General features: G+C 45.6%; 1 protein-coding gene across 1 annotated transcript in view; it reads left to right on the top strand.

Annotated features, from left to right (window-relative positions):
- Positions 1 to 8,717: 8,717 nt before the first annotated feature.
- The window catches only part of ITGB8 (integrin subunit beta 8), a 60,828-nt gene continuing 57,674 nt past the window's right edge, over positions 8,718 to 11,871 (top strand). Inside the window, exon 1 of the mRNA XM_060782113.2 lies at positions 8,718 to 9,428. Within this exon, the coding sequence (XP_060638096.2) occupies positions 9,302 to 9,428 (127 nt within the window). The 5' untranslated portion in view covers positions 8,718 to 9,301. The remainder of the gene's footprint in view (positions 9,429 to 11,871) is intronic.

Genomic DNA, 11,871 nt, shown 5'->3' with positions numbered 1-11,871 from the left:
AACTCCTCAATGGGATGAAACCAAGCAGTAAACTCACCTCCAGATCTGATGTAGAGTACAGCACTCTGCATCAGCCCCATGTAGATATGCCCCCTGTCACAATTACATGAGCTATTCAACAGTGGAACTCTCTGCCTCAAAGTGGGGTGGAGGATCTTTCCTTGGTGGCTTTTAAACAGGCTGGGGGTGCTTTGGTTGTGCTTTTTCTGCATGGCAGGGGGTTGGACTAAATGGCCCACGTGGTCTCCTCCAACTATATGATTCTCTGTCCAATGGCATCACTATGGTTGGTATTGTCCAGTGTAGCAACACATAGTGCCATGCCCATGGACCTCCTCCTTTGCCAGACCAGACCACAATATAAATACCAGCTAAAATAACAGTCAATATCAAACTGGTATTGAATAAAAGTGGTTTCACTGTGCAGAATATATTACATAGGAAATGCTGGAACCAGTTTGAAGCCCATATGGTAGTTGTGCATTAAGGGCTTTCTTTCATGTTCTTTTGTGGGAGTTTGTTGTCTGATGGCCACAGTTTGAAGCTAGCACTGAACTGCATTAAATGGTCAGTGTATATGAGGCTTAATTAAAATCAGGGGCAACAGAGATTACAGGACATGCTTGTAGCCCATGCAGCCAAAACACTATGATTCAAATTGATGATGATGATGATGATGATGATGATAATAATAATAGGAGTGCATGAGCATTAGAAGGTTAAAAAAACATATTAGCGTTGACCTTTAGCCTTGTAGATACTTTGATACAATACATAAAAACTGAACTTATAAATAATGTTTTTGGGATTACATCTAATAACAGGGATGTTTTTATTAAAATAATAAACTTCTGCTGAAGCATGGCACAAAAATTTAATAGACAGTCATGTTGGTGTCACCACCGCCTGATGGTGCCATGGAACCGGAGGTGGCTTACACACACAGCCCCTTGGGATCCATGGCATCATCAGATGGTGGCGACACCAGCGTGACTGTCTCTTAAGTTTTTGTGGCATGCTTCAGCAGTGACACCACTGGGTAAGTCTCTCTTAAAACAATGAAATTTAAGTTAATTATAACAGAGGTCTCCTATTGATTGTTATTGGAACTTTACTGATTCAATAGCGACTTTGGACCGGGCTGTGGTGCAGCTAGTTAGTAGCCAGCTGCGTTAAATCACTACTGACTGAGAGGTCATGAGTTCGAAGCCAGCCCAGGACAGAGTGAGCATCCAACCATTAATAGTCTAGCGTGCTGTTCACCTATGCAGACTGAAAGACAGTTGCATCTGTCAAGTAGGAAATTTAGGTACTGCTTTATGCAAGGAGGCTAATTTAACTAATTTGCAACACCATAAAACCTTCCAGCAGTGTGCATAAGAATGAGGAAGCACTCCATCAAGGAGTATCACAAGTGGACAGTGAAGTGGCAGCTCCCCTTGTAGCCGGAATCAAGCATACCCTCATGAAGCCAGAAACCTGGAATGTTAAATTGCCTCTGTGTCTGTCTATATATGTTGTATGACTATTGACATTGAATGTTTGCCATGTATATGTGCATTGTAATCCGCCCTGAGTCCTCTGTGGGATGAGAAGGGTGGAATATAAATACTGTAAATAAATAAATTTGTCTGGATCTAAGTCAATATTTTATTTTATTTCCATTTTTTTCCCAAGAATGGAACCCAAGATGACTTACAAAGGTTAAAAAAGATAAACTAAAATTGATTTAGGATTATGAGTGCAAAACTATGCACAATGACTTAGAAGTAACACCCATTGAACTCACTGAGCTATTTATGAGTAGACATGGACTGCATCTCTATTACCATGGAGGAATTGCTATCACCAATCAGTGATCACAAATACTTAGGCTTTTTTTCCTTGATTACCTCTATCTCCCATTACCAAGCATGGGAAAGGAAGAGAGGAAACAAAGTCAACCCTTTACAACCAATGTTTGCGGGCACAGACCAAATGTAATATGATTTTTTTATTTTTTTTATTTACCCTATTTATACCCCGTCTTTCTCTACTCCAAAGGGGACTCAAGGCAGCTTAAATATAGGCAATGATTCAATGCTTTAGAACACATACAATTCCAATAATGTTAAAATTAAATTAAAATTAATACATATTAAATATTTTAAACATTACATTCAATATTAAAACCACATCATTCATGATCCTCATATCCATTCCTGAACATATCATGGAAAAAGGAAACTCTGGACAACAGCAAACCCCAAGGAAATGAATGACCTTCTTTACCCAAAATAATCATAGAGTCACTCCAGAGGGCCTAGGAAATCCATAGAGGATATCCTCTCTGGGAATTATTAGATTTCCAAGGTGACTCTATGGTAATTTCTGGTGAAAGTACACCATAGAATCACCGGAGAGACTTAGTATATGTCTAGAGCAGCGTTTCTCAACATCAGGGTCAGGAACCATGGGGGGGGGGGTCACAAGGGGGTGTATGGGGAGTTGCCAAAGACCATCAGAAAACACATTATTTTCTGTTGATGATGGGAGTTCTGTGTGGGAAGTTTGGCCTAATTCTATCATTGGTGGGGTTCAGAATGCTTTGACTGTAAGTGAACTATAAATCACAACAACTGCAACTCAATGTCAAGGCTATTTTCCCCAAACTCCATCGGTGTTCACATTTGGGCACTATTGAGTATTTGTGCCAAGTTTGGTCCAGATCCATCACTGTTTGAGTCCACAGTGCTCTCTGGATAGAGGCAAACTACAACTCCAAAATTCAAGGTCAGTACCCACCAAGCCCTTCCAGTATTTTCTGTTGATCATGGGAGTTCTGTGTGCCAAATTTGGTTCAATTTCAATGTTGGTGGAGTTCAGAATACTCTTTGATTGTAGGTGAACTAGAAATCCCAGCAACTACAACTCCAAAATGACAAAATCAATCCCCCCCCCCCCCCCGCCCCAACCTCACCAGTATTCAAATTTGGGCGTATTGGGTATTTGTGCCAAATTTGGTCGAGTGAATGAAAATACATCCTGCATATCAGATATTTACATTATGGTTTGTAACAGTAGCAAAATTACAGTTATGAAGTAGCAATGAAAATAATGTTATGGTGGAGGTCACCACAACATTAAGGGGTTGTAGCATTAGGAAGGTTGAGAATCGCTGGTCTAGAGAGAGCATATTTGTCGGATGTGAGTACGAGGCTCTTTATTTTTCTTTTTGCTACCATATAACATACCCCTGACATCACATTTTAGTTTCCTGCCCAGCTATGCATATTATACCCTATATACTCAAGTATAAGTCCAGAAATTTTAGTCAAAAAAATGGACAGAAAAATTCTGGGTGAACTTATCTACAGGTCAATGTGAGTAATGTACCTTAACTGTTATCAAATACTCATTTCCCTGGGTAGAGTGGTGAAACTGAAAGTTAAGTTTATCCTAGGAGAGCCTAGAAGATGCAGTGATCCCTCTGCTATCTACACCATGGCACAATTTCTGGCCTTTTTGAATGCCTGAGTGGGAAATGGCAATGGCAGCCAGAAGGAACTGGCCTCCTGGGAAAGACATTGGCAGTCAAAGCAAACAATGGCAGGCTTGATGGAATGACTTGTAGAAAGCAGCTGCAAGAGTGATACCCGAAGCAAAAGTGTGTGGACGCTATCCCCCCCCCCCCCCCCTTCCCGGCCATTCATTGTTTTCTACTTCTTTCTCCCAGAAACCAGACATATCTTAAACCTTTGCAACTGATTAGTATGGGCAATTTATGCTCCCAGATGAAATGCTGGCATCATTTGAGGCCTGTGTTGTGATTATTTAAAAAGGAACACAGTTAAGATTTCCTTTTGCTGATGTAAGAATGCTCAGCTTCACCCTGCCTGAAGCAAAATGAAGCAATCACTTCAAATAGATTTCCAAGAGTGTAATTTTCATGCCTCCTACCTCCCTTCTCCGCCTGCCATAAAATAATCTATGCAGGATGGGTGTCCTGTAATTTTGGCCAGCCTAGCACAGAGAATATTTTGTTTTCAAGTTAGGTATGTGAGACTTGCAGCCTTAACTCCTTGGGGAAAAAATCATCCAGAGCAGTAGGCAGGCACCAAAATTGAGACCTACAGGACACAAAGGAGAGGGAGGACTGAGAGTGTGTTCGGCTCTGCATTTCGAAACCTGTTTTCAGTACCAGGAAAAGGTAAAGTTCCTCTTGGCTTTACAGCTTTATAAAAAGGATTGCCTCTTATTAGGCAAAACAATCTGCCTTCCATATCCACAGATTCTGCATCCCTGGCTTCAATTACCCACTCTTTGAAAATCTTTAAAATAAAATCCAAAAAGCTAATCTTGATTTTGGCATTTTATAAACAGGATATCATTTTATTGCATCATACAATGGGACTTGGATATCAGTGGATTTTGGTATCCACAAGACATGCAGGAACCCAAATCCAGCGGATACCAAGAACCCATTGTAATCATACAATTCACAGCCTTCCATTCAAATTTCTATCTTCTTTCTTTGTTTCCGAATAATAATAAAAAAAACAGTGCTGTGGATTGCAACTTCCAAATCTCCCACCAAAGATGAGAATGCTGGCAGGAATATATTGGTTTTGTCCATTAGGTTCTTGTGGGTTTTTTCGGGTTATAGGGCCATGTTCTAGAGGCATTTCTCCTGACGTTTCGCCTGCATCTATGGCAAGCATCCTCAGAGGTAGTGAGGTCAGACGCAGGCGAAACATCAGGAGAAATGCCTCTAGAACATGGCCCTATAACCCAAAACCCCCCAAAGGAACCTAGTGATTCCAGCCATGAAAGCCTTCGACAATACATGGTTTTGTCCATTATCGGCCTGAGAAAAAATGTTTGAGAAGTGTCAGAAGGAATTCACCAAGCCAGCTACTTTCAAACACTTGTTAGTTGCTTATCTGTTGTGTTGAGATCCAAAGCACAAAGAGGGAGAGCAAAGAAGAATGTGAAACAACCCTAATTCGACCCTTTCAATCCCTTTGTACTGTCTCCAAGTCTTGGAGAGACTCAGGTTTGGTTAAAACTAAGTGCACATCTATATTGGAAGTATTATCCAGCTTGGAACCATTTTGAGGGGAACTGGTTTCACTGTGTGGGTGATTAGATTGACAAGTCTAGAACCGGTTTGAGTTCAAGAAGGTGATTACGTTAATCCTTGAACCTGGCCTCAAACAGCTGTGCAGGTTCTTTTTCCCATTTCCCAGACAGATGCGTTTCAGTGCTCTGAAGGTATTCAGTGCTCTGAAGGGATTAACAACAAGAAAATATGAATTAGCAGCAGAGATTATCCATTTCTCTCCCCCCCCCCCCCCCCCCCCCGGCTGCCCAGCCATTTTCTTGGGATTTTTTTGATAGTTTCTGTTTGGGATTCTTCATTGTGCATTCTGCATTTTGTGGAGTCAATTTGGCTCTGGATCTCTGATATACTGGGGCCAGCAGCAGCACATTATATGGCTTCCATCGGACTTCCTTGTGCCACTTACTGTTTAATCCATGCTGCAGTTCATATTGGTGGTATGGATTTTGTGGCTGCTGCAGCCTGGTGTTGGCTTTGAACTGCACTACAGGCAATCCGTGAGTCACAAACATCCAACTTACAAAGGACCAGGAAGGGAAATTCTCTTCTCTAAGTGTTATCCTGGGAAAAAGGTGCCTCTACTAGAGCTTTATCACCAGTCCTTGTTTCCACAATAACTGAAAACTTTCAAAATTAATTGTCACAGAGATGGAAAGTGTTCAATCTTTTGAACAGGGACAAAGACGGCAAAACAAATTTTACTGGGGTGTTAATCCTTCCTTATGCTATCCAAAACTTAACAAAAATGGTTGAAGTTACACATAAAAATGTACCTGGAGTTCCAAAAAATTTAACTCAACAAACCTATGGTTGGCATAAGAGGGCAAAGAGTGTATGGAGAGGATTATATGGGAGAAGATAACCTGGACTCAAACCATGTGGGATTTTAAAGGTCACAACCAGCATTTTGTGCCTTGTATACATATAAATAGGCAATGAATGATCCATCTTAATATTTATGTAATATGATCACTCCAGATGTGCCAATAACCAATCTAAATGCCATGTTTTAAAGTTTCTAAACTTGGTACAGAGGTCCCCCAATGTACAACACCTCGCAAAAACCCAGCCTTGAGATAACCAGGATGCCAGGGACTTCCAACTCATTTTCATTGAAGGCCACATCAGCCTCATGGTTGCCTTCAAAGGGTCATTGAATCCATGGACAGCGAATTCATGGATATAGAGGGCCAACTATAATTTCTTTAAACATTGGTTGGTGCCCTTTAGTTTTTACCCACTTTGTATCCCCAGACATTATTGAACAACAACTCTGATCAATTTTTGTTATCTACGCTGCAGACTGGGGAGAATGGGAATTGCATCCCAATAGCACTTGTGGCTCTGAGGTTGGGGAAAAGGTCAGGGAAATATTAAAGTCAGATGTCACATCCACAAGCCTTGTATCTAAATTCAAACCTCACTATCTGGACTAAACAGAACTGAAGACTTCCAGATGTTACTGTGTCACAACTCCCATCAGCTGTAGCCATGATGCCTAATGATGATGCACATAAAATGATACGGATGACTGGATTTGGGCTTTGGGCAACAGGTTTGAACAGTGCCAGACTGAGGACAAATGAGGCCCTGTGCTAGTTAAGTTATGAGGCCCCTTATTTTTTGGAAAACTAGAATCTCCATAACCCTTTGGAGAAAAATGGCATTCACAACCATTTGAAAATCATAACCTTTTGTAAAAGTATGATCTTCCAGAGAAGAGCCAAAAAAACTTGTTTGAGTAAAATCTTCTCTTTAGTGGTATATATATCCACATGTACTTATGCAAGGCAATTTGGTTTTCAGTTGTTAGATTGATAACCTGGTGGTAGGATATAAATAAAGTTGTTATTATTATTATTATTATTATTATTATTATTATTATTAGATACATAACAAGATTAGTATACAGCAAACAAGATCACTGTGCTGGCTTTTGTATTTGGTCACAGTGGGCCCCGGGCAAGAGGACCCCGGTCTAGTGGGCCCTGTTCAAGTGGGCAATGGTAATGTGGGTCCTGGTCAAAGTTGGCCCTGGTCAAAGTGGGCCCTGGTCAAGTGTTCCTTGGTCAAAGTGGTCCCTGGTCAATTGGTCCCTGGTCAAAGTGGGCCTTGGTTAAGTGGGCCCTGGTCAACTAGGCCCCAGTCTAGTGGGCCCTGCTCAAAGTGGTCTCTGGTTAAATGGGCCCTGTTCAAGTGGGCAATGGTAATGTGGGCCCTGGTCAAAGTTGGCCCTGGTTAAAGTGGTCCCTGGTCAGCGTGGGCCCTGGTCAAGTATTCCTTGGTCAAAGCGGTCCCTGGTCAAAGTGGGCCCTGGTTAAGTGGGCCCTGGTCAACTAGGCCCTGGTCAAGTGGGCCCCAGTCAAAGTGGACCCTAGTCAAGTGGTCCCTGGTCTAGTGGTCCCTGGTCAAAGTGGTACCTGGTCAACTGAGCCCTAGTCAAAGTAGGCCATGGTCAAGTGGTCCCTGGTCAAAGTGAGCCCTGGTTAAGTGGCCCCTGGTCAACTGGCCCCTGGTCAAGTGGTCCCTGGTCAAAGTGAGCCCTGGTCAAGTGGTCCCTGGTCAAAGTGAGCCCTGGTTAAGTGGCCCCCAGTCAAAGTGAGCCCTGGTTAAGTGGCCCCTGGTCAAAGTGGCCCCTAGTCAAAGTGGCCCCTGGTCAATTGGCCCCTGGTCAAAGTGAGCCCTGGTTAAGTGGTCCCTGGTCAAAGTGGCCCCTGGTCAACTGGCCCCTGGTCAAAGTGGGCCCTGGTCAAGTGGTCCCTGGTCAAAGTGAGCCCTGGTCAAGTGGTCCCTGGTCAAAGTGAGCCCTGGTTAAGTGGCCCCCAGTCAAAGTGAGCCCTGGTTAAGTGGCCCCTGGTCAAAGTGGCCCCTAGTCAAAGTGGCCCCTGGTCAATTGGCCCCTGGTCAAAGTGAGCCCTGGTTAAGTGGTCCCTGGTCAAAGTGGCCCCTGGTCAACTGGCCCCTGGTCAAAGTGGGCCCTGGTCAAGTGGTCCCTGGTCAAAGTGAGCCCTGGTTAAGTGGTCCCTGGTCAATTGGCCCCTGGTCAAAGTGGGCCCTGGTCAAGTGGGCCATGGTCAAAGTGAGCCCTGGTTAAGTGGCCCCCAGTCAAAGTGAGCCCTGGTTAAGTGGCCCCTGGTCAAAGTGGCCCCTGGTCAAGTGGTCCCTGGTCAAGTGGTCCCTGGTCAAAGTGAGCCCTGGTTAAGTGCCCCCTGGTCAAAGTGGTTCCTGGTCAACTGGGCCCTGGTCAAAGTTGCCTCCGGTTAAGTGGGCCCTAGTCAAAAAAAGGGTTGGGTACCACTGCTCTAGTGTGAAGAAGTGGGAAAAACCTCTATGGGGTTGAAATACATGAGAAGATGATGAAGGATGATGAGGAGATTCGGAGGGCGAGCTAAGAAGGCCGTCTTCTCTAGCCTTCAAGGTGCCAGATGCCCGCAGCCCTCTGAAGGGGTCCTTTCTCCTGGCCCTTTCAGAGAAGGGGGACAAGGAGGTCCCGCCGCGCTGGGACAGGAGGCAGCGTGGAGAGGCCAGGGTCTGCCTCTCTGGCGCGGCGGTTGGGCCAGCCACCCCTCCCCTCCCCTCACTCCCCCCAAGCAGACACGCAGGCAGACGCCCCCGGAGCCGCATTCCCTTCGGGAACAATCGCGCCAGCCGCCCAGCAACAGAGCAGAGCCAGCGGCACTCCGGAGCCCGCAAAACAAAGCCAGGGGACTCCTCCCCCTTCGCCCCTTCGCCTTCCCTCCCTCCCCCTCGCCTTCCTTTCCCTCTCTCTCTTTCTCTCTTCGGGAGAGCATCCCCTTCGGAGGGAGCGGGCCAGATCGGGACGGGAAACTCCGCCGAAGCAAGCCGAGCCAGCACCACCACAACAACACAAGACGAAGAAGGAGTCGAAGGGGAGGCGAGGCGAGGGACCGCCTCCTTGCCCCCTCCGCCCGCCTCCGCTGCCTGTCCTTTCTCCGGGCGCCAAGGAGGCACGGGCGCCTTCTTCCTTGTCCCCTCCAGCGGATGGCGCGCCTCGCAGGGAGAGAAGCCCTTCCTGGCCTCGGGGCTGGCGGCTCCCCGGAGGGCTGCCCACGCTGGACCTGACATGCGGAGGCAGTGCCGCTCCTCCTCCTCCTCCTACCTGTGCCTCCGACTCTGCCTGCTCTTCCTCCTCCTGCTGCTGCTCTTCCCGACGGCGCGGACTCGGCCGCTTCTCGGGCCATGTTTCTCCCGCTCCTGTCCGCCTTGTCTCTGGGGCTGGTCTCCCTCCCGCAAGGCCCTCTTTCCAGACCCATCCTGGGCATCGCTCGCCTCCTCACCGCGCTGGCCCCGGCCTGGGGGCAACCAAGTAAGTCTGGCCCTTCAATCCTGCCTCCTTCTTGTTTCCCCTGGAACTCCGAGCATGCACCTGACCCTGCGAGCATCCACGCGGGTTGAACACCACTTGGAACTGCCGGGGCTCCTGAGAGGGTGGACCAGACATGGGCAAACTTCAGCCCTTCAGGTGTTTGGACTTCAACTCCCATAATTCCGGTAGGCTGGGTTGTTGTAGGTTTTTCGGGCTGCATGATCATGTTCTAGAAGCATTCCCTCCTGATGTTTCGCCTGCATCTATGACAAGCATCCTCAGAGGTCCTTACCCAAAACCATCAGAAAACACATTATTTTTTGTTGGGCATAGGGTTTCTGTGTGGGAAGTTTGACCCAGTTGGGGTTCAGGATGCTCTTTGATTGTAGGTGAACTATAAATCCCAGCAACTACAACTCCCAAGTGTAAAGATCTATTTTCCCAACTCCACCAGTGTTCACATTTGGGCATATTGAGTATTTATTAGAGTAGGATCAGAGTAGGATCATAGCCAGAGGGATCACCTACAGCAGGCTTTCTCAACCTAGGGGTCAGGACCCCTGGGGGGTCACAAGGGGGTGTCAGAGGGGTCATGAAAGACCATCAGAAAACACAGTATTTTCTGTTGGTCATGGAGATTCCGTGTGGTAAGTTTGGCCCAATTCTGTCGTTGGTGGGGTTCAAGGGGCTCTAAGTGAACTATAAATCCCAGCAACTGTAGCTCCTAAATGTCAAGGTCTATATGCTCAAACTTCACCATTGTTCACATTTGGGCATATTGGGTATTTATGCCAAGTTTGGTTCAGACCCATCATTGTTTGAGTCCACAGTGCTCTCTGGATGTAGGTGAACTACAACTCCAAAACTCAAGATCAATGCCCACCAAACCCTTCCAATATTTTCTCTTGGTCATAGGAGTTCTGTGTGCCATGTTTGGCTCAATTCCATCATTGGTGGGCTTCAGAATGCTCTTTAATTGTAGGATAACTATAAATCCCAGAGTCTACAGCTCCCAAATGATAAAATCAGGACAGTAAATAAAAAACAACACTCAAAAAACAGGGGAAATCCACACAAATCAATCAGGGCCAGCTAACACCTCCCAACAAATGATCCCCATGCATCAATCAGTGAGGCTTTGAAGCTGCAAGGCCATTAAATGCTAATCAAGGTGTCCAATTTCAACATTCACACTTGCCTCAGGCAGTCAAGAGTTCTTTCTCCCACCCTGGACAACCCACAGATATATAAACCTCACTTGCCTAGTTTCCAACAAACCTCACAACCTCTGAGCATGCCTGCCATTGGTGTGGGTGAAACGTCAGGAGAGAATGCTTCTGGAACATGGTCATGCAGCCCAGAAAACTCAGAGCAACCCAGTGATTCCAGCCATGAAACCTTTGACAACACAAGAACCATTGTCTGTGAAACAAGTGTAAAGAGTGTAATTGTAAAGAGTGCAAGTAACAAGCTAGATTTTAAGTGCCTGACTTGCCAATTGCATCCTTTACACTTGTTTAACATTTGTCCTGAAGATTCCAGCCACATATGCAAGCAAAACGTCAGGAGAAAGGGCTGCTACAAAATGGTCATACAGCCCAGAACCCACACAACACCCCAGTGATTCCAGCCATGAATAGTATTGAATGTTCTTGCAGTTTCAAAGCCTGGCTGCTTCCTGCCTGGGGAATCCTTTGTTGGTGCTGCTAGCTGGCCCTGATTGTTTCATGTCTGCTATCTGAGTGTTGTTGTTTGTTTACTGTCTTGATTTTACAGTTTTTAAATATTGGTAGCCAGATTTTGTTCATTTTCCTGGTTTCCTCTTTTCTGTTGAAATTTGTCAAAGGATTTCCCCAGGCAGGAAGCAGCCAGGCTTTGAAGCCGCAAGACCATTCAATGCTAATCTAGGTAGCCAATTGCAACATTCACACCTGCCTCAAACATACAAGAGTTCTTTCTTCCACCCTGGACATTTCACAAATTATAAACCTCACTTTCCTAGTTTCCAACAGACCTCACAACTTCTGAGGATGCCTGCCATAGATGTGGGCAAAATGTCAGGAGAGAATGCTTCTGGAACATGGGCACACAGCCTGGAAAACTCACAGTAACCCAACTTTGGGTTGAATAACTCCATCATCATACAGGTTTCTTTCCCAGAGATTTTAGAGATCAAAGTTGGGATATTTTGCAAGTGTTTTGTCTGATCTAGAGCTTGAGAAAGTTATTTTGGATCACAACTCCCAGAATCCTCCAGGGGCTATACTGGCTGGAGGATTCTAGAAGTGCGGCCCAACAAGTAACTTTCCAGTTTATGGTCCCACTCTGAAAGAACACTGAGTCAGAACATTGGTCCATCAAAGTCATCATAGTTTCTATAGTCCGTGGCAGCCACTTTTCAGGGTTGTCTACAGGTTTCTTTCCCAGAGATGTCAAAGCTCAA

Source organism: Anolis sagrei, chromosome 6, assembly GCF_037176765.1.
Source record: "Anolis sagrei isolate rAnoSag1 chromosome 6, rAnoSag1.mat, whole genome shotgun sequence".
NCBI classification, from domain to species: Eukaryota; Metazoa; Chordata; class Lepidosauria; order Squamata; family Dactyloidae; genus Anolis; species Anolis sagrei.
This window is presented reverse-complemented; position numbering and strand designations above follow the sequence as displayed.